Source organism: Puma concolor, chromosome E2, assembly GCF_028749965.1.
Source record: "Puma concolor isolate L17-30 chromosome E2, mPumCon1.1.hap2, whole genome shotgun sequence".
Lineage (NCBI taxonomy): Eukaryota > Metazoa > Chordata > Mammalia > Carnivora > Felidae > Puma > Puma concolor.
In genome coordinates this window covers 60627832-60651810 of record NC_141681.1, presented here as the reverse complement: position 1 = coordinate 60651810, position 23979 = coordinate 60627832, and the positions used below count along the sequence as shown (strand labels likewise).

General features: G+C 42.6%; 1 protein-coding gene across 1 annotated transcript; it reads right to left on the bottom strand.

The window, feature by feature from the left end:
* Window positions 1–6488: 6488 nt before the first annotated feature.
* ZNF471 (zinc finger protein 471) lies at window positions 6489–22391 on the bottom strand. The gene is given in 6 exon segments (XM_025914642.2): window positions 6489–6655; window positions 6658–8415; window positions 12086–12175; window positions 13916–14042; window positions 20335–20425; window positions 20856–22391. Coding segments are annotated over 5 exon segments (2049 nt in total). The 5' UTR covers window positions 20368–20425; window positions 20856–22391; the 3' UTR covers window positions 6489–6614.
* Between the last annotated feature and the right edge of the window lie 1588 nt (window positions 22392–23979).

Here is a 23979-nt window from a genome sequence, read left to right as displayed (position 1 = left end):
CTGTCCATAACCCTCCCAAGCCCCATTATTCAGCATCAACTCTATTCTTGTCTGTCAGGATCAGCTACTGTGGCTTTTTTATCCCTCCAGTGGCATGGGACATATGGAACAGAGAGCATTTGACCTTCACTGCACCCATTATTATTCCTGATTGGAAGACTTCCTCCAGGATTAAGACCTTTACACAAGCATAAGTCAGAATTGAGAAACTAACAATTCTGAACATGGGACATTATACCCAGACGTGCCAGATAGTACAAGGAAATGCCCTAACCATAATGTCTTTCCAATAACTACTGTAAAACCTTCCCCCTTTTTAATAAAAAGTTTATTTGAGAGAGAGAGAGGGAGAGCAGGGGAGGGAAAGAGATGGGGGGGGGGGGGGGAGAGAGAGAGAGACTGGGAGAATCCCAAGCAGGCTCCATGCTGTCAGCAGAGAGCCCTAAGCGGGGCTCAAACTCACAAAACTTGAGATCATGACCTCAGCTGAAAGCAAGAGTCAGATGCTTAACTGACGGAGCCACCCAGGCACCCTATCCCTTTTTAACTTTATAAAACCATTATATTTTTCCTTTCTTTCTTGCTTTTTTTTTTTTTTTTTTAAGTCTCTCCTAATGGCAGCAGAAGCTTTAAGTGACCAGGTGGCATTCAGCTTCTGGTTTAATGATACCATTATTACCTCCCCTAACAGAAGGATTCCTCTACTTGGTGCTAAAACAAACCTCCCTAACACTAGAACCCAGAAATCTGAGAGAGACAGAGAGAGAGAGACAGAGAGACAGAGAGAGAGAGACAGAGAGACAGAGAGAGAGAGACAGAGAGAGAGCGACAGAGAGAGACAGAGAGAGAGAGAGAGAGAGAGAGAGAGAGAATCTTAAGCAGACTCCATGCTCAGCACAGAGCCAGACTCAGGGCTTGATCCTGTGACCCTTGGATCATGACCTGAGCCGAAATCAAGAGTCAGACACTCAACCGAGCCACCGAGGCGCCCCAAAACATTTTTATGTTTAACCTGAGTGACTAACATTTTCTATTACCTTTTAAAGTTGACAAGCCTTGGGGCGCCTGGGTGGCGCAGTCGGTTAAGCGTCTGACTTCAGCCAGGTCACGATCTCGCGGTCCGTGAGTTCGAGCCCCGCATCAGGCTCTGGGCTGATGGCTCAGAGCCTGGAGCCTGTTTCCGATTCTGTGTCTCCCTCTCTCTCTGCCCCTCCCCCGTACATGCTCTGTCTCTCTCTGTCCCAAAAAAAATAAATAAACGTTGAAAAAAAAAAAAGTTGACAAGCCTTGATTTATAGTGTATGCTATTAAGTACTCCCATCATACTTGAGTTAAAGTTACCAGCATGTTGTCACTGAATGCAGAGTTGGAGAGAGAGGCACAGCAGCAACTATTATATGGTGTGTCCCCCCTACAAATGTGAGTCATAAATAAAATATGTAAATAAATGCTCAAAACTATTTGCAAACTATTGTGTTTTTACTATAATCTGTCCATTATACTATAAATTTATACTATAACCCATAAACATACATATACAATATATACATGTTATATATTACCTAATACAAACGTGTATTTATATGTATATATTTCTACACACCCACACATATAAACACACAAACATATACACCTTTTAACAACCAGTTCACAAAATGTCTAAACATATAACAATTAACTCTTGCAAGCCAGAGTGAGCCTGTCCAAGCACACCACTGAATCAACCACTTTGCCTCTGGTGAGTTGCTGCTGGGGCTCAGGATCCCTGGGCTGCTCCACTTGCTAGAGATGAGAAATCCCTCAGGATACCTGGGTGGCTCAGTCGGTTAAGCATCAGACTTCAGCTCAGGTCATGATCTCGCAGTTCGTGGGTTCAAGCCCCGTGTCAGGCTCTGTGCTGACAAATTAGAGCCTGGAACTTGCTTCAGATTCTGTGTCTCCCTCTCTCTCTCTGACCGCCCCCCTCAAAAATAAACAAACATTAAAAAAAAAAAAAAGAAATCCCTTTCTAAGAGCATCCCCCCTTCCCAGGATGCCAGACATCTTAAGGACAGTGAGTAAAGAAATAGTGATGCTTTCCTCCTGGCACAGATTCAAGCAAAGGCATTTTGGCCCTGTCTCAGGGAGCCTAACGACAAGGTAAGTGAGAAACTCAGACATGAGAATGCAAATTCAGCATCCCAAATTTTCCAGTTCCTTCCTGTCTATCAGGCAAGATCATTTCTTGGCTTTAAATATCATTTAGTTTTGGTCAGGATTTAATAGATTTGCATTTATGTACACAGAAAATTAAGAGAAAAACACTAAACTGCACAAATTAGGACATCAAATATACAATACCCGACGTACCTACCCATAAATACAACCCAGTTCAAAATTTTGTTCCAACGTCTGAGGTCAAGTACTATGAAAACCCATTTTTGCAAACATCTTGTAGATTCTGATAATAAACATTGATACTTTCGGGAGTCTTTCAACCCTTCTCTAACCTCTTTTCTTCTATATATCTCTAGGCCACTTTAGAATCAGATTTTTTTGTTTGTTTGTTTCTTTTTAAAATCAATGAAGCCACAGTGTTGGTGAGCTAAAAGGAAAACAGGTCAGGCTTCATCCACAGTGATCTCAGGCAAAGGGTAATGAGTTGGTATGGTTCCTTAAGGTTTCTTAGGGGCTTAAGAGTTTTAAAATCCCCAAATTCTCCCACAAATCATCATTCTAATAACCAGTATACCAACTGTCCTTCATGAATGCCAAACATTTTCCTTAGGAAATCTGACAAAATTGTGAATTCACTTGGCGTTACAGCTCATTCTTTGATATTTAGCAATCACAGCCAGAGTGCTACAAGGAAGGCTTTCAAGTCTATTGCAAAATGGCTGGTGTTCTAGTCCATGCCTTAAAGCAAAAATTTTAAGTCATTATTTCTTTTGCTTTATCTTCTCCAATCCCATTATGCATGAACCTCATCCAAACCCCTTCAACTGGCACTTTTTGTCCTTTTGATTGGTCTAAAAATAATCTAGACACAGCTGACGAGCTGTCTTACTGTTGCTGTCAAGGCATGCTTCTTGCATAGCACAAAATACGAATAGGGGCCTTCTAATCCTTCGCTCCATTTCATCTGATAACCAAACTTTCATAATAACCCACATTTGCTGAGGATGTTTTGCCTGAAACCCACTCAAGGACACCAACTTCTGTATTGGTTAGGTTTCTCTGGTTGACAGCAAAAGAACTGAATATAATTTTATTTAAAAATTTTTTTTTTCAACGTTTTTTATTTATTTTTGGGACAGAGAGAGACAGAGCATGAACGGGGGAGGGGCAGAGAGAGAGGGAGACACAGAATCGGAAACAGGCTCCAGGCTCCGAGCCACCAGCCCAGAGCCCGACGCGGGGCTCGAACTCACGGACCGCGAGATCGTGACCTGGCTGAAGTCGGACGCTTAACCGACTGCGCCACCCAGGCGCCCCAAACTGAATATAATTTTAAAGTGAAAGCAAGATTACTAGTGGCAAACAATGTGGAAAGAACATGAAGCATGTCCTGCTCTAGTCATCAGAGAGGCAGGAACACAGTTGTGGCCAAAGGATGACTCATTTTCCACTGTGTCCTGGGTCCCAAAGCGAGTTTCTGATTGGATTAAAAACTAGGTACAGGGGCGCCTGGGTGGCGCAGTCGGTTAAGCGTCCGACTTCAGCCAGGTCACGATCTCGCGGTCCGTGAGTTCGAGCCCCGCGTCAGGCTCTGGGCTGACGGCTCGGAGCCTGGAGCCTGTTTCCGATTCTGTGTCTCCCTCTCTCTCTGCCCCTCCCCCGTTCATGCTCTGTCTCTCTCTGTCGCAAAAATAAATAAACGTTGAAAAAAAAAAAAAAAAAACTAGGTACAAATGGCAACACAAACGAAACCTCACTTAATGACATCAGAGGAAAAGTCTACATGTATTTCTGTGGGTGCGGCTTCAATTTGTATTGCAGACAAAAGTATCTGATATGTATGTTTTTTTCATGATTTTAACTTTATAAATTTTAGGTATTTGTAACCATGCAATTATATTATAGTTATGAAAATCACACCCTCAATTAGTAAATTATAAGAGGTCTTTCTGTATGAAAAATCTACCCCATTCTTTTCAGTAACTATATAACCTACTGAATTTTCTATAAATTAACTAATTAGGTAACTAGTTTACTAGTGCTGGACATTTAAGCTGCTCCAAATTTCTTGCAATTCTATAATTAATGTGCATATGCATCTGTATTTCTGCACTTGTGCTTTTCAAGAAAATAAATTCCTAGATTTAGAAATGCAGCAGGGATTAGTCAACATTTAAAATGCTGACGGGTAACAAATTAGCTCTGAAGATAGCTTTTAATCAATTTATTTTCCCAATATATAAAAATATATTCTTCACATCTGCAACAGTACTGGATATTATCCATAAAATCGGGGCTGGTTTATGTTGGTGTCAAGGGCTTTTTGAAATTTCAATTTATGTGATCATTGTTGCAGTTAGGAACTTCCACGATTTTATTTGACGATTTCATTTTCACCATCTGTGAGTCGCTTGTTGATGTGCTTTGTCAGACTGTTTCTTATCCTTGCTGCTTCTCAACAGCTCTTTTTAGAAGGGCTATGGCCTTCATAATATGTATATGTTTAAAGATCTCCCAACCCGTCATGTTCCTTTTAACTTAGCATAGTGTCTTGTACCATGGAAAAGCTCTAAGTCTTTTATGTGCTCCTTTCTGTCACCCTCTTTTCATGACTTCTGGACTCTGTATCCACCTTACCAAGTCTCCCTGAACTCAAAGGGTTACGAATACTCTATAGTCCCTTCTAAAATCTTAATATTGTTTCCTATTACATCTTTAATCCATATTCAGTGAACTTCTCTGTAAGGAGTAAAATGTGAATTTGACTTTACTTCCAGTTGGATAACTAACTGCCAAACACCATCTATAATAATCCATCTCCCCCAGCGATGTATCAAAAATATTGCTTTTGCAGGGCACCTGGCTGACTCCTTTGGAGGAGCATGTGACTCTTGATCTCGGGGTCCCCCACACTGGGTGTAGAGATAACTTAAAAATAAACAGAAACTTAAAACAATACTACTTTTGCAACAAACTGAATTCATGGGTATATGATCTTTTCCAAAAGTTTCCTGTAATGCTAGCCTATTTACCACTGTGCATGATTTTCGGAACAAAACTGTCAATGTAAAAAATATCCTAGTAATCGTGACTGGAATTGAGTGAATGTAGACATCTTTACAATATTGAAACTTCCATCTAGAAACATATATGGATCTCCATTTATTCAGAACCTCCGGTCTCCTTCAGTTGAAATTAATAATTTCCTTTCTAGGGGTGCCTGGGTGGCACAGTCAGTGAAGCATCCAGCTTCATGGCTCAGGTCATGATCTCACAGCTTGTGAGTTCAAGCCCCACATAGGGCTCTGTGCTGACAGCTCAGAGCCTGGAGCCTGCTTCGGGTTCTGGGTCTCCCTCACTCTCTGCTCCTCCCCTGCTCTTTCTCTCTCTCTCTCAAAAATAAACATTAAAATTTTTCTTTACAAAAATAAAAAAATAATTTCTTTTCTATACAGAACCATAAGTAAATTAATCTATCATTTCATTTTTGGGGGGAGCTGATATCAGAATTGAACTAGCCTCATGAAAGAAGGATTCCAAACACTTCAAAGTATTGCATTTTAAATATTTTTTCTATACTCTACAACAGTTTAATTAGTGATTCCTTGAAAGTTTGGAATTAATCTGTGAACCCAGGTATCTTAAAATAGGCTAGATTATTCAAGGTCTCTACTGTTTAAGTTTTCAGTATTAAGGAATTTTTATTTTTTGCCTTGATTAAACACAGTCATACTTCTTACCAGTGAATTCTAATTCTTTTGTTTCAGTATCAGCCAGAGCTCTAGACACTTCCTAAAACATATTCTATGTATCAGATCACACTGAATTTCTGCAGCAACAAAGAATACAGGTTCGGAGGCACAAGAAATCCACTATGCTATTCTGTTAGGACATTAAACTTTAAAAACACTACGTGCTAATCCTCATTATCCACCTTAAGATATAGTTTCAGTTCCAAAATTATCATAATCTCCTAGTACTGATATACTGCTTTCCAGAGTTCACTGTTTAAAAATAATTTTAAGCAGACTCTTAATGACACCGCCTTAACATTTACCAAGTACTACTTGCTCTGGGTCAGGCACTATGCTAAGCACTTTATACGCATCGAATAGTTTACATTTTCATAACCAGGGTTTTAAGAGGAGGGTCGTTTAATTACATTTACATTTTTAAAAGACCACCATGGCAATATTGTGAAGGATGAACTTGAAGGGAATAAAACAGAATGGAAGACTAGTTTTTATACCGGAATAGTCCACGTGAAATGACTGTGTTTTGGACTAGGGCAATGAGAACTGAAAGTGGATGAATTCCAAAAATATCTAGCAGATATATCCACAGGGCTTGGTGAGATCTGGGGTGGGGAAGAGCTGCGTGGCTGAGAGGACTCTACAGCATGAACTTTCTGATGATGAGTAAGGTGTGCACTTTGTCTGAAGACCTTCCCACATTCCTTACATTCGTAAGACCTCTCTCCAGTATGAATTCTTCTGTGTAGATTAAGGTGTCCAATCTGGCTGAAGGTTTTCCCACATTCCTGACATTCATACGGTTTTTCTCCAGAATGGATTCTCTGATGAACAGTAAGAGATTGGCGATGGCTGAAGGCTTTACCACATACACTACATTCATAAGGTTTCTCCCCAGTATGACATCTTTGATGACAAATAAGGGAGGATTTTGTTCTAAATGCCTTCTCACATTCAACACATTCATAGGGCCTTTGGCCCGTATGGAGTCTCCGATGCTGAGAACGGGATGAGCTGTCACTAAAAGCCTTTCCACATTCACTACATATATAGGGTTTCTCTCCAGTATGAACTCTCTGATGTTGAATAAGGCGGGTAGTCTGGCTGAAGGCTTTGCCACATTCCTTACACTCATAAGGTTTCTCTCCTGTGTGAATTTTATGATGTTGGGCAAGGTGTGCCCTCTGGTTGAAAGCTTTGCCACATTCCTTACATTTATAAGGTTTCTCTCCAGTATGAATTCTCAGATGAGTAGCCAGCTGTGAACTAATGCTGAAAGCTTTTCCACATTCTTTACACTCATAAGGTTTTTCACCAGTATGAATTCTCAAGTGACTAGCAAGGTGTATACTCTGTCTAAAAGCTTTCCCACATTCCTTGCATTTATAAGGTTTCTCTCCAGAATGCACTCTTTGGTGTTGTGTGAGTGAGGCATGATGGCTGAAGGCTTTCCCACAGATGACACATTCATAAGGTTTCTCTCCTGTGTGAATTCTCTGATGGACGGTAAGGGATGAGCCATAACTGAAGGTTTTTCCACACACTTTACATTTGTAGGGCTTCTCTCCAGTATGAATTCTCCTATGCTGAATAAGGCCTATGTGATCACTGAAAGCCTTCCCACAATCAATGCAATCAAAAGGCTTCTCCCCAGTGTGGTAGTACCTCCAGTGACGAATAAGGGACGTGTTCTGCCGGAAGGCCTTCTCACATTCAATACATTCATAAGGTCTTTTGCCGGTGTGACATCTCTGATGCCGGGCAAAGGATGAGCCATCACTAAAGGCTTTCCCACATTCCTTACATTCATATGGCTTCTCCCCAGTATGAATTCTCTGGTGTTGAGCAAGGTGTGCAGGTTGGCTGAAGGCTTTTCTACATTCCGTACATTTATACGGTTTTTCTCCCGTGTGAATTCTTTGATGCTGAATAAGGTGCACGTTTTGGCTGAAGGCTTTCCTACACTCTTTACATTCAAAGAGTTTCTCTCCAGTATGTATCCTATGATGTTGAACAAGGTGCTGACTCTGGTTGAAGGCTTTCCCACATTCTTTACATTCATATGGTTTTTCACCAGTATGAATTCTCTGATGAACGGTAAGGGAGGAGCTGTGGGTAAAGGTTTTCTCACATTCATTACATTTAAAAAGTTTCTTTCCTGAATATGCTTTCTTGGGTTTTACTACCATGGAACTTTGAGAAAAGCTTTTTTTATCTGATTTATGGTTATAAACATTTTCCTCTACATTGTCTAGATGGACAAATTTGTTGGATTTGTTACATTTGTGATCTATTTCCTCAGTGAGGATTTTGTTATGAGTGATTACTTCTTGCCTGATAAATGTCTCTTGACTTACCAACTGCCTCTCAAAAAGATCTTCACATTTCCAGTTTTCGCTGAAAGTGGAATGCTCCAGTCCATAGCCTGTAATTCTCTCCATTAACACATCATTATACACGAAGTGCTTCAGAGATAATTCATGTGTCTCATACATAGATTCCAAATCTGAAAGATACCAAATAAGCAAGTGTTTCCTTATTCATGGGATATAACAAAGGAAACATTTAATGAGGACAAGGTGATTCCAAAACAGTGAACCCCACAAAATGTGCTATGCACAGGAACATCAACTGAAAAATATGCAAGCAGATCTCAAGAGCTCAGGGAAACACAGAAAAGGTGATTAAGAAAATTAAATGAAGGTAATGGTGTCCTGGAGAAGTAGGCTACAATGACAATATTTTATTCTGCATTAACATGACTTACTGTAAATTAAATACCATTCCTGTATTCTTCCCCACTTCTAGTTGACTTGCATATACACGTAGGTTAATTTTGTTTAAATACCGGTATCATCACATAAGTACTGCTGATCAAAAATCTCTATAGATTCCCAGCGACTGACCACAAATACCTCATGCTTCATGACTTCCCTTGGGGTTTAGGGAAATTCCTAATCTTTTCATAACCAGAAAATAGTGTTTGTGTGTACCATTGCTACATGGTTCAATAGTGAACTCTGCATTTCTCAGAGAGCCCTGAACTTGAGACTCCATATTAAGGCATTTTTCCATTCATCTACTCATTCTCACTTCTCAGGCCACATCTTAATGGGGTTAAGTCTTTTTTTTTTTTAAAGTAGGTTTCATGCCCAGTGCAGAGCCCAATGCAAGGTTTGAACTCACGACCCTGAGATCAAGACTGGAGCAGAGATAAGGAGTTGGATGCTTAACCAACTGAGGCACCCAGGTGCCCCACCATAAGTATTTTTGAATAAACTAGTTTTATAATGACATGTAGGTGGGTATTGCTATTATTTAACATCTGTTCATTTTTGAGAGAGACAAAGAGTGAGCAGGGGAGGGGCAGAGAGAGAGGGAGACACTGAAACCAAAGCAGGCTCCAGGCTCTGAACTGTCAGGACAGAGCCCAATGTGGGGTTTGAACTCACAAATCGTGAGATCATGACTTAGGCTGAAGTCAGATGCTTAACTGACTCAGCCACCCAGGCGCCCCTGGGTATTACTATTATTAATTCTTTTTACTGCCACTTAAAATAAGTTTCTTGCTTTGCAAGCTAGAATATAAGCTTCAGGGAAGGAATACATAGGCTTTAAATACTGCTACTAAGCCGCTTAACATCTGTCACAGAAACTCAGGCATATAGAAGTTCTCAATAAATATACGAAGAAGAAATTTGTATCAAAGAGATGATACTAAGAGAAAACTTCAGGGGAAAGGTTGATATCAGGAAAGGGCAAAAGAGAAAGTGCTTTCCTTTCGTAACTTATCCATAGCAAATGACTGACTAATCCAACGCTCCCTGAAGCAATTTTCTATGTGTCAAGCATTAGGGACATGAACATAATAAAAGACAAGCTGTTCTTGAGTAGTATAGAAAGTGATGAGAAAGACAAGACCAGGGACACCTGGGTGGCTCAGTCAGTTAAGCATCTGACTTCAGCTCAGGTCATGATTTTGTGGTTGACTGAGTTTGAACTGTGCGTTGGGCTCTGTGCTGACAGCTCAGAGCCTGGAGCCTGCTTCGAATTCTGTCTCCGTCTTTCTGCCCTTCCTTGCACTCAGTCTCTCTCTCTCTCTCTCTCTCTCTCTCTCTCTCTCTCTCTGTCAAAAAAATAAGCTTAAAAAAAAAGGCAAGACCAATAAAGAAAGTTAACTTGAGAAGAAAATATGAAATATCAATATGAAATATCAAGAGCCCATGTGGTAAAAAGCAAAATTGGTATAAGAGTTCAGAGACAGGAGAGATCAAATCTGCTAACTCAGTTAAGAAGGACTTTATGGTATTAACAAGCTTCCTATCCCAGGTCACTACTGATATCAGGAATACTCAGGCTTTGGTAATTCTAGAATTGACACCTGAAGGTTCAATGAACCAATCATCTATGGTTTTTCCTCCATTAACAAATGAGGGGAGCAACAGTGGACAGAGAAACAGAAAACTGGAGACATCACTGATTCTTCCCAGGAAGGCAGTCTTCAACACCAACCTCCCATGGGGAGCCATGGCTGTCCCTTATCTTTTTGGCCTTTCTCAACACAGATGCTGAGGTATCTTGTTCACTTAATAATACTTAAATCTATACCATGACTCAATATCCCACCAAATTTATAGGCTTCATCCCCTTTCCTTCTTTCTTCTTTTTTAAAAAAATATGTATTTATTTTGAGAGAAAAAAGAGAGAGAGAGAGACAGCACGAGAGACAGAGTCCCAAGCAGACTCTGCACTGTCAGCACACAGCCTGGTGCAGGGCTCAGTCTCATAAACCTTGAGATCATGACTTGATCCAAAATCAAGAGCTGGACACTTAACCTACTGAGCCACCCAGATGCCCAGGCCGCCCCCTCCTCCCCGCCTTCTTCATCTATTCTTCACAAGGCCAATTATTACCTCTTATCCAGAAAGTTCCTCTATTTCCCTATTTAAAGCTGATAGTAGGTTCCCACACAACCAAAGTATAAAGTGTGTCTAAGCAGGGCTAATTTCTCTTCCAATATTTGGGTATTTGGAGGACCCTGGAAGTCTAGGATCCAAATCGTCGCAAGACGTGAAGATCAAATACTGTTAAAGAAGTGAAGGGAGAATCTCATAAAGGTATTAACTTCCGTGTATGATCTGAACATTCCCTTGTCTTTGTGAACTGTCAGTTCAGAGGGGGAGGCAGAAAATAGGCGTGTAAACCATAAACAGGTTAATTACAGGCTCTCCTGAGTGTTACAAAGAAAACAAACGGTACCTTGGTAGAAAGTAATTGGGCTGGAATAAGGGAATGTTCATTATATAAGGTGGTTAGGGAAGGCCCCTGATGAGATGGTTTTTGAGCTCTGGTCTGATAGTCAAGCATGGACAGAGAGCCAAGAGAAGAGCATTCTAGGCAGAGAAAACAGGAAATCCAAAAGTCTGAATCAGTAAAGAGCGTGGAAAGTTCTGAAAAGGTGCTAATGGGTAAGAACAGTGCTTCTCAACTGTCCCGTCAGGCACTTATTGACATTTGTAAGACACACAGAGGCCAAAGGATGATACTGCCTGTGACCCAGAAGCAAGCAAACTTGGAACTCAGACTGTCTCTGCCTCACCTGGTCTCTCAAGGCTTAGAGATTCGGTATGCTGGCATACCTTTAATGCACTTGAAGAACATCTGGGCACCTCACCTCATTTAGAAAGCTTTGCACTAATGTACAGCGAAAAAGCTAAAAAGCGTTAGAGGATAAAGTCAGAGAAGCAGGATGGAGCTGGTTACACAAGGGCTGGTAGGGGCTGGTCTTTCCCATTTGCGACAAGAAGGCAAAGAAAGATGGAAAGGAGGAGCATTTGTTCTGATTTTTAAGCAGACCTAATTTGGGAGTTAAGTAAGGTTTAAGAAACAGAGAAGCTTGTGTAAGTCACATGGCAAAAGGAAGGAGGGGATGCAAAAGAGCTGGGGAGAGATTTCTGCAAAATGAGTTAGCTTATGAGAGAGAAGAGATACCTCCAAGTGGAAGAGAAGATGTTTGGGGAGCCCAGGCTACATAGTGAAGTTTCCGTTTTCTCCTCAGGCTTGGAAGGCTTGAGAAGAATTTCTAAGAAGCAGATGAAAGGAAAAAGTACCACCTTGGAAAACAGCTGAGCCATTACCTAGAAAAGAGACCCCTACCGGGTTCTCCCACACTCACCTGGGCTTTCTGTCATCTCATTCTTTATCTCCCAAGGCTCTCCCCCTTGCTCCAATGAGGAGATCACATACGGCTTAGAGAGGCAAAGTCCTGCATACAGAAAAAAGAAGACATGAAAACTGGCCATGGCTTGGGTATTTCAGAACTATAAGCCAGTTTCTTAATACTGATGGAAGAAGACAGCACAAATGACTAGATGAAGGAGTAAAACACATTTTAAAGACAGAATACATAAAGCTTCTGGCATAGTCTAGTGGGACTGCCAACAGTCAACTCTATAAAAGTTAAACAATTTTTAAGGGGCTGGGGGCAGAAATGCTACCCAGCATTTTCACAGGATCATCAGACACCCAATAAGTGATGTACTATAAACAGCCTCTAGAGACAGAGTTTGGAGTCTGAGTCAAGTTAACTGCTTTTAAAAAACAACACAAAACTCTTCAGAAGAATATCACAGAACCTACAGTCTCTATAATGTGTTATTTATAGTGTTTGAGATAAAATCCATAATTACTAGACGTAAGTAGAAAGAGGACACAGTGAATCACACTCAGAAAAATAAGCAATTAATGAAGACCTAAGCAGTGATAACACAGATGTTGAAATTAGCAGACCAGGATTTAAAAACCACTGTTTTATCTATACCCAAAAATGTAAAGGAAAATATGCTCAGAATTTCTCAGCAGAGAAACAGAAATTATAAAAAAAGTACCTAGTGGAAAGTTGAGAATTGAAAAATATGCTATCTGAAATTTAACAATCCATTACATTGGCTTAACAAGACATTGAAGAAGATACACAAAGAGTCAATAAACTTGAAGTCAATATAAATTATCTAATCTAATCTGACATACAAACAAGAAAAGACTTCAAATAATGAACAGATCTTCAGTCACCTAGGGCATAATATAAAAGGTTCTAACATATTTGTAATTCAAATACCAGAAGAGAACAGAAAAAAATTATTTGAAGAAAGCAAGTCAACAATTACTCAAATTTGCTAAAAGACATACATTTGGTTTCAAGAAGCTTGATGAGCCACAAGCCATGATTAAGGAGGCCTTTTAGAGAACACAAAGCTAGTCTAGGGGCGCCTGGGTGGCTCAGTTGGCTAAGCGTCCGACTTCGGCTCAGGTCATGATCTCATGGTCCATGAGTTCAAGCCCTGTGTCGGGCTCTGTGCTGACAGCTCAGAGCCTGGAGCCTGCTTCGGATTCTGTGTCTCCCTCTCTCTCTCTGCCCCTCCCTCGCTTGTGCTTTGTCTCTGTCTCTCTCTCAAAAGTAAATAAGCATTAAAAACTTAAATTAAAAAAAAAAAAAAAGAGAGAGAGAGAGAGAAAGCTAGTCTAGACAATGAGGTGGCCCCAGAGCTGGGAAGGATTCAAGTAAGTTTCCCTAAGAATATCTGAAGCCACTTTCATAGTTTGTGTCTCACCAGTTTGACTTATTGCCAGTTAATAAAAACATAGTTTTTAAAAATCCATATTCTAAATTTATAATAATTAGCTACATTCTTGGTGAACCTCATTACTCTCAAGTGGGAATAACAACAGTACAGTAGGAGAGAAGAAACAAGGCAGCACAGGAGACCAGTGAAAACTCAGATCGTGCCCTGTGTTTCCAAATGACTAAAGGGCACACTCATGGACTATGTGATACATATCAAATCCACTGACTTAATCTGAAATTTTCATTAATCCCTGAATGTCCTCTGTTTCTTAGATTTCAAGATACCTACACACAGTTAAAAAAAATTTTTTTAATAATAAACACAAATGTAAAGAGTCCCTAATGTAATTCTAAATTATGAAGAAGGAAAAATACTCTTACCCAGTGATACCAGGTTCCGATAGTTCTCCAACATCATATTCTTGTACAAACTTCTCTGAGCAGGGTTCAGCCATTCCCATTCCTCCTGAGAAAAGTCTATTGCTACATCCTTGAATGTCACCAAGTCCTGAAATAACACAAAGACAATTTTTTAATGTTTATTTATTTTGAAAGGAGGGGGAGGGGCAAAGACAGAGAGAGAAAGAACCCCAAGCAGGCTCTGCACTATTGATGCGGGGTTTGATCTCACCAACCTCGAGATCAAGACCTGAGCCAAAATCAAGAGTCAGATGCTTAAGCGACTGGACCACCCAGGCGTCCTGATACAAATACATTCTTGATTAACTGATGCTCATTTTCATGCATAAATACAAGTTGAAGTTTTAAATTGTTCCTATTTTATGTGAGCAATGGCCCTTGGGGGAGAAAGAAAAATTAAACCATCATAACATGAAGCTCCAACCTAAAATAGTAGTTACTGAAGTGATAAATTGCACTGTATAAAAGGATGCTAACCCATTTCTCGGCATGGCGAAATACGGATAAGTGGCCATAGGGCACTAAATAAGAGCCTCAAGGAATGACTACATCTGTGGTTGAACCTTTAAAAACAACAAAAAAGGAATATCTAAGTTGGTATTTTACAAATGGTACTCAATGGGACCCTAATGTTTCAGAAGGGAAGGGGCATTGAACTGAAATTCAAGGCCTGATTTTATTTTTTCTTATGCAATAAAAATAATGAATATAATCAGAATGCAATTTTCTCATGCTATGTCATCAAGAACTAGCATGACATGCCATACCAGAGTAAATTGGGTAGTAATATGAGATCGCCCAACATAAGACTACAACACATCCAATTTGTACACTGAGTCTGAGTACAATAAACCTGTATACTTAGCTAATATCCAAACGAAATCAGATAAATATAATTTTTCGTTTCTTAAAGAGTAAAATGCGTTGAGAAAAAATTAACGTCCAGTTACAATCACCAGCAGGCTCTAGGGAATTTTTAAAAATATTACGGGCATTTTTCATCTTCAACTTTATCTCCATTGAAAATAAAAATCTTTGGGGCACCTGGGTGGCTCAGTCAGCTGAGTGTCCGACTTTGGCTCAGGTCATGATCTTAAGTTCATGAGTTCAAGCCCCTCATCGGGCTCTGTGCTTGACAGCTCAGACCCTAGAGCCTGCTTCGGATTCTGTGTCTCCCTCTCTCTGCCCCTTCCCCGCTCATGCTCTATCTCTCTCTCTGTCTCTCAAAGATGAATAAACATTAAAAAACAATTTAGAAAGGAAATAAAAATCTTCATGTTCAATGCCTGATTTGCAAAGTTACCAAAGACACTGGTAACTGACTATATACAGAGCTATGCACAGAACATTTTAATTAGCTTTTTGACAGTAAACACTTAAAGAAAGGTATGACACAAAGATATTCAATGTATGGGACTTCAGAAGATATATACACAGTTGAGAAAATGTTCCATATATTTTTCACATAAAGGTATTAACATTTTGTTGTTGTTGTTATTTTATTTTCAAGTAATCTCTATACCCAATCTGGGACTCGAATTCATGACCCAGAGATCAAGAGTCACATGCTCTTCCAACTGAGCCAGCCAGGTGCTCCAGTATTAACAATTTAAGATTCACCGTGAGCTACTGGTTTTCCTGAATTCTGGTTTGCACCTTCTAGTTAGCTGAGGCTACCATTTTGGTTGATACCTATCATTTCACATGTTTCTATAAAATCAAATTCACTCACATGAATTTATCAATGCAAGCAAAAAGTGGTCACATTTTTTCCAATATTTGGTACAATTTGGTCACTAGAAAGGAAATGGGTGTTTTGGTTATTCCCCAGAAGAATAAATTGGATTGCTGTGATCCTGGTACTCCTGGTTAATTATTTTCCCAATGTTTATATGGATATCTTTACATATACATATGTCCAGCACTTAATTTTTTACTGATTATCTTATATTCAATGAAATTCTAATTTACAGCATTTGAAGAGCCTGTAATTTTTTTTTAAGAAGAAACACATTTATTGCAAGGTATCCAATAATATATGGGATTTCCAGAAGGACTAAAGAATGAAGTTTGCCTGCTACAAAGAAGGAGAAAAGCCCAATTAGACCAAGATGGTATTTTTCCAAAATCCCATTCTCCAGTGTCACCCACAGCTAAGCATATAACATGCTAGGATTAGACCAGCAGGAACTTCAGCCAGTGCTGCCCCAGAACAACCAAATCCCCTGCCAATACCGGCCATATCTGCCAATACATGCCAGCATGTTGGCTATAAAATCCTATTTCCCTGAACTTAACCACTGCTTCCTGTTGCTGGTTTCTGCCTTCCATATATCACACTGGAAGCCTCTGCCTGGCATATATAAGTCACATATAGAACAGTATTTGCAAAGCCTGGGTAATGCAGTTTTTAGCTTTCTGGTATACCCCAATATACAGTAAAGAAAAATTGGCCATATACTAGGCCAACAAAAGCCTTCACAAATTTGAAACGCCAAAATTTTCAGGCTATTCTCTGGTCAGGATTCAGAGCACTTCAAAACTATGAAAAGATGAATTTAAAACCTTATCTATTTGAAAATCTACAAGTAACCAACAGATAGTAATAAAATTAAGCTACTCAAACAGGTAACAAACATTAGAGAGGACACAGAACACTGGGAGCCCTCACACACTGCTGCTGAGGCTGCAGAGTGGCACAGCCACTTTGAAAAAGTTTAGCATTTGTTTTAAGAATTCAAATATGGGGGCACCTGGGTGGCGCAGTCGGTTAAGCGTCCGACTTCAGCCAGGTCACTATCTCGCGGTCTGTGAGTTCGAGCCCCACGTCGGGCTCTGGGCTGACAGCTCAGAGCCTGGAGCCTGTTTCAGATTCTGTGTCTCCCTCTCTCTCTCTGCCCCTCCCCCGTTCATGCTCTGTCTCTCTCTGTCCCAAAAATAAATAAACATTGAAAAAAAAATTAAAAAAAAAAAGAATTCAATTATGAATTTACCGTATGACCCAGAAATTGTACTCCCAGATTAATCTGCCCATGAAAAACGAAAACCTATGTCCAAATAAAGACCTGCATGTTTCACTATTTAATGTATACAAATTCTTTTTCCCCTTCTAGAATGGAGGTTCCACAGGGACACAGTCTTTGTTGTTTCTTGCTGCACTGCCAGAATCTGAAAGACTATCTCACATGGACAAGGTCAAAAGTATTTGCGGGGCTGCCTGGGTGGCTCAGTCAGTTGAGCGTCCGACTTCGGCTCAGGTGATGATCTCCCAGTTCGTGGGTTCGAGCCCCACGTCGGGCTCTGTGCTGGCAGCTCAGAGCCTGGAGCCTGCTTCGGATTCTGTGTCTCCCTCTCTCTCTGCCCCTTCCCCACTCAGGCTCTGTCTCTGTCTCTCAAAAATGAATAAACATTAAAAAAATTTTTTTAAGTATTTGCTAAATAACTCTAAAGTAACCAGTTTTTAAAAAACTGCATGATTCTAATATTTGCTAGAAAAATAAACTTCTAAGAACAGTCAAGAGGCACACCTGGTGGCTCAGTCATTTAAGTGTGTGACTCTTGATTTCAGCTTAGGTCATGATCTTACGGTTTGTGAGCTTGAGCCCTGTGTCAGGTTCTGTGCTGACAGCACGGAGCCTTCTTGGGATTCTCTCCCCCTCACCCTCAAAATAAATGAATAAACTTAAAAATAAACAACAGTCAAGAGAATTCTGGAGAAGAGGAGTAATGGGAAGAGGATTTGCCCTTCCACATTATAAAATACCATAAATGCCCAAAGACAAGGCAAAGATTTCCCCAAACATGCTTTATACCATAAATTATTTCCACAATCTCCAATATTAGGATACCCAGTGAGATTTTATTCAGACTTCCCAAGCAGAAGTAGCTTGATAAAATGCTCACAGCTGACAAGTTAAGGACTCAAGACTGACATGTGAGGAGAAACAACAATAAATGCTAATCTAGACTGCTCACAGGTTACTATAATCTGCCAAGCATAGGTTCTGGTAAACATCCCACGCTTTTGGTTGAGAGCCCAAAGGAAGGACTACACCCCAGAATCGAAGGTGAGCCAGAAATAACGCAGCTTTCAGAAGGACTGAGCCCCTGCCTCTCAGCATTTCAGCTCATGCCTAGACTGAGTTGTGCTTAGCAGAGCTGTGTGCCTGAAGCAAAAGTGAACCATCCCCCCCACGGAGAAGTGGCTCACTGTAGGACTCGTGTGGAAGGATACAGGATAACCTAGATATGCAGCATCCAAGTCAGTGTTCAGCACACAAAAAATACCCCGCAACGACAGGGTGTGTCACCAGGACACAGGAGTCGCTAAAAGAGCTCCTAATGCCAAAGCTAGAATGATGTGAACAACAAAATAAAGTAGTATTGGATTACAACCTATGGTACAAAATAAATATGCGTGAGTCTACGCTGATACAAATAAGTGACTGCATAAATAAGTAGAGGAGAACAGACAAATGTCTGATACAGAAGGGTTTCAAATCATTTACTCAGATGCTCCACTCTCGAGAGAGAACACAACTTCCTGCTTTTTTTTTTTTTTAAGTTTATTTAGTTTTGAGAGAGAGAGACAGAGAGACACACAGCATGAGCGGGGGTAGGGCAGACAGAAAGGGAGGCACAGAATCCGAAGCAGGCTCCAGGCTCTGAGCTGTCAGCACAGAGCCTGATGTGGAGCTCAAACTCACAGACCACAAGGTCATGACCTCAGCCGAAGTCAAGAGCCAAAGTCAACAGCCGGACATTTAACCGACTGAGCCTCCCAGGAGCCCCCATAACTTCCCACTCCTTAGCTGTGGGGTGCACATAGTGACTTCCTTCTGAAGAGTACAGTATGAAAAAGTGGAACAAAGAGTAACCTTACATTGGGGAAACCTGACAAACACTACCTCTACCGAGTAATCAGGGACAGTAATTCATCACATTGATGGCGTAAACCTTTGATATATGACGAAAATGGAACTTTACCCCTGTGATCTTCCTTCAAAAAATATATTACTACAGTCTAATCATGCAAAAAACAGCAGATATGAGAGACATTCTACAAAATACCTGAGTACCCCTCAAAACTGACAAAGTCAATGAAAAGAAGGAAAGTATGAGAAACTATCACAGCTTTAGAAGATAGAACTACTGGGGCGCCTGGGTGGCGCAGTCGGTTAAGCGTCCGACTTCAGCCAGGTCACGATCTCGCAGTCCGTGAGTTCGAGCCCCGCGTCGGGCTCTGGGCTGATGGCTCAGAGCCTGGAGCCTGTTTCCGATTCTGTGTCTCCCTCTCTCTCTGCCCCTCCCCCGTTCATGCTCTGTCTCTCTCTGTCCCAAAAATAAATAAACGTTAAAAAAAAAAAATTAAAAAAAAAAAAAAAAAAAAAAAAGAAGATAGAACTACTAATGTAATGTGGTCTCCTGGGTAGCATCCTGGAACAGAAAAAAATACATTAAATAAAAACAGAAAATCTGAACGAAGCATGAGTTTAGTTAATAACAACATACCAATATTGGTTCATTAACTGTAACAAATGTACCATACTAACTAATGTAAGATGCTAATAACGGGAAGCTGACTGTGGTGTTTGGATGCTCCTAGTACTGTCTTCGCATTTTTTCTGTTATAAAAAATAAAGTTTACTTTTAAAATCTATTTCCAAAAAGTGAACACTATCAAGAGGAAGATGTCAAAGCTTCAAATTATCTCTAAGATATTTTAATATACAAAGTCTAGCACTTAACCCAAAATAATGACACACATGAGACAAAATCAAGAGGAAAAAAATATGAAAACAGGGGCGCCTGGGTGGCTCAGTCAGTTAGGCGGCCGACTTCGGCTCAGGTCATGATCTCGCGGTCCGTGAGTTCAAGCCCCACGTCGGGCTCTGCGCTGACAGCTCAGAGCCTGGAGCCTGTTTCAGATTCTGTGTCTCCCTCTCTCTGACCCTCCCCTGTTCATGCTTTGTCTCTCTCTGTCTCAAAAATACATAAACGTCAAAAAAAAATATGAAAACAGAAAGAAACTCACAGGAGATCCAAATGACAGAATTATCTGACAAGTATGGCAAAAGAATTAATATTTCTAAGGAATTAATACAATAGATGTTGAACTTGGGCAGAAAATGGGGAATTACATTAAACAATCAAATAGACATTCTAAAACTAAAAATGCAATAATGGAAGCTTAGATTCGAAGATGGATTAACAGGAGATTGAAGAGTTGAAGAGGCACGCTGAGTTAGTGCCCTCTGGGAAAACTGGGAACCAGGCCCTTCAAGGCCGCTGTGAATCAGGGAATTTTCAAAAGAAAAGAGGCATTATTAAATCCTAAAGAATAAGACTGCCTTCCTCGGAGGAGAAAGGAAGTAACTAACCTGGGATATGGCTTTCACTAGTTCAACAGTCATCTCTGCCTTCCCTTCCTGGCTTCTCTCTTGGAGAACGGCAGTGTCCCAGAGGACAGGGCTGGAGGGACAGAAAGGGGAGTGAGAAGGTGAGGCTTGCTCTGCACTCTCAGAATCATAAGCCTGAAAATTGTCTTCCTCTTCTTCCTCCCTGCTCTCCGTGATTCCTCCGCCCAAATAACCCGGAGATTCCAGGCACCCTGCGGCCACAGAGGACCGTAACTTACAAATGTCTCTCTTATGCTCAAGGCCCTAAATTTAATGTTTTTCCTAAAAGTTGCCTTCCTATTTTTTTGGCCTTATTTTTATAGGTAGAGGCACACCTTTCCCTTGTTGTATCTCTGCTTCATGCTTTGACATGGTCTACAGTCTGAAAATCTGACTCCTAAGTGCACCGGAGGCCCTCCACCCAAACCCCCACAGGCTTCGCCTGCCTCCCTCCATGGGACAATGGTCCCTTTAGCGTCCCATTCTGCCAGCTTCACTCTCACCTCCGCCTTCGGTCCCTTCGTGTGCCCTCCTTTTTGGCACCCAGAACTGAGGGTGTCTCCTTCTCCGGTCAGTCACCCCACCTATTGCTTTTTACTGGAATTCTTGAACGGGGAGCAGGGAATTCTGGTCTAGGAGTGTCACCTGAGCAACACACAATACCAAATCCCAACACACATCAAGAAGGTCGTGCTATCCACCTTCCCAGTAGTGTCCCCCTACACGTCAGTCACTCGGGGCCAGCTCTGAGCATACAGGGTGACGCGCCAACACGGACACGGGATCTCACCCACTTCCTGACCACAGAGGACAGAATCCCAAGAACCCACATCCCGAGGAAGGCACCTCAAATGCGGTCACATACACCACGGTCCCAGAGAGGCCCTGCAAGCCTTCAGGGGACAATGGACGCTTCACGTGGTCTCCCCCCTGCTCACTTTGGTCTCACACACAACCACACCACTAGGTTTCCTCTCACACACAAACATGATGGTCTCTCCCACGCGAGGCTCGCTCGCGCACGTGCGCGCACACGCGCACGCGCACACACACTCTCTCAGTGGACTCCTTCAAAGACTCCTGGGTTCCTGTCACATGCAGGTACTGTTCAAGAACAAAATTCAACTGGGTAAAGTGTAAATTTCTAATTGGCTCCATTCACCAATTCCAGAACAGGCTACATGGCGTCCTGCAAGTGGAGGGGAGCTCCGACCGGTTGTACAAAACCGGTGTTTCAATGGGAAGGAGGTGGGGCAGGACTTTATCAGAAAAAAAGGGAAAGGACTGTTTCAGGCGTAGGGGGAATGGCCGGGGGGGTCTCACACAGATGACCGCTTCTTCCTTTGTGGGAGGGTGAGGGCCCATGCGACAGACTGCCTCATTGGTACCATCCAGAAAATTCTTGACTGGCCAGTTAAAACTCCATTTCGGGTAGGCTGAACCTGCAATTAGGTTGGGTATTAACTGCCCATCTGGGGACTCGGCCTAAGTGGTGCCAACTTGGGCCCGGGGCTTTCTTTTTAACACGACACAAACACACCCTGCTCTCTCCAGTTGTCACTGCGCCCCTCCCCCCGCATCTCACACACACTAAATACGGAATGCCCGCTCTCACACTCAGACACACACACACTCGTACCTCATAGGCCAAACACACATACTGCAGTCTCACACTCACACCAACATGCTCTTGGCACCTCATGCTTTCTCTCACACACACACCTCCCACCATCTCGGGCAGCTCACGCTCACTTTCCACCATCTCGGGCAGCTCACACTCACACACACCTCCCACCGTCTCTGGCAGCTCACACTCACACTTTCCACCATCTCGGGCAGCTCACACTCACACACACACCTCCCACCGTCTCTGGCAGCTCACACTCATCCCACTCAGTCTCTCCTCGAGGCTCGCACGAGAGCTCACTTTCCACACGCTCGCACCTCACTTGTCTCACACGCCCGCCAGCATACCCCTGTCGCGCCGGCCTCGCGGGTCCCGTTGGCCCCACGCGCGCGCACACCCCGCCCCCCGGCCTCTCTGCGTCCCGCACACGCCCCCCACCCCGCAGCCTCGGCCTCCGCGCACCCGCCTCGCGGGCCTCTGGGAAATGTAGTCGGCACGGGGGATGCTCCGCAGCGGCGTCCGGACTTAGGCTCCGCCGTCGCGGTCAGGGCGGCCCGCCCCGCCTGCCTGGCCCCCGGCCTCCGACTCCTGACCCGCCGGAACAGCCCACCGGTCTCCGCCCGGAAACCACCGCTCTCAGCCGAGGCGCCTCAGTGGCAAACGACCGGGCTCCGAGCGCGCAGGCGGCGAAACTCCCGAGGCTGGCGGAGCGAGGGGGCGGAGCCCGAGCAGCGGGGGGAGGGGCGGGGCTTGGCGGAGGGGCGTGTCCTTCTACTCGGGGAGGAAGCAGAGCGCAGAGCGTACACGCCTCCTTCCAGCGCCTCTGTGCTCGAAAGGCGTGGCCCGGGGGGGTGGTCTGGGCCGTGGCGGAGTTGGGCGGAAGAGTGCGCAGGCGCGCGGCAAGCGCGTTTCCCCTCCCCTGGCTTGGAGACCGGAAGCGTCCCTAGTTACCTGGTCACACGTGCTGTGTTACCGCGTGGCAGCCTGCTCCCTGGCGCGTTCCGGGCAGCTTTGCAATGCGGCGCCTTGTCCGTGTGAGCGCGGGGTGGCTCCGGGCTTGGCCCGCGAGCCTGGCTCGTGGGGGCGTGGTTTTCTTCCTGTGCTAAGGGAAGAACAGCGTCGGGAACTCTGGCTGCGTCCTATCACCAGTGTGACGACGACGACGACGACGACGACAAATTAGTAAATGTCTCTCCTGCCAGGCGTGTCAGTCAGTATTCTTACTGTTCGGAAGCAGTCTCTGCAGCCAGACTGCCCCTGACAGTGGAAGCGGCCCCTGCAGTCGGGGGAGACTAAGAAAACTATAGGAGAAGTCATGCAGGGGGACACAGCAGGGAAAAAACAGGCAAAATTCCCTGGCCTCTTAATTAAGATCTGACTTTTAAGTGAATGAGCAAAATAAATGGTATATGTAAATGAATTAGTAAAATAAATAGTATATCGAATGGTGGGAAAGGCTATGGAGAAACAGCAGGGAAGGGGGATAGAGAGTGGAGGAAATTAGACTGTTTACTGTGGAGAAAAGAGGAGTGAAAAAGGAGGGAAGGTATCATCCATAATCCCACAACTCAGAACTACTGCGAACACAATTAACATTTGTAGCTTGTAGCTTAAAACATATTTTCCTTTCACACCCCGGTTGAGATCTCTATACGTAAATAAACAATTTAGAAAAATGGGACCGTAATGGTACATAATTCCGGTAACATTTTCCTCCATTATATGGTGAACACCTTTCTATATCACAAAGCATTCTTCTTTAGTCCATTTTTTTTAGTTCAATTTTTAATAATTGCAACGTTAGAGGTGCCTGGGTGGCTCAGTCGGTTAGGCATCTGACTTTGACTCAGGTCATGATCTTGTGGTTCGAAGGTTCGAACACTGGATCAGGCTGTGTGCTGACAGCTCAGAGCCTGGAGCCTGCTTTGGATTCTCTCTCTCTCTCTCTCAAACATTAAAAAATAAATAAAATAATTGCAATGTTAAAATTATTGATTGCC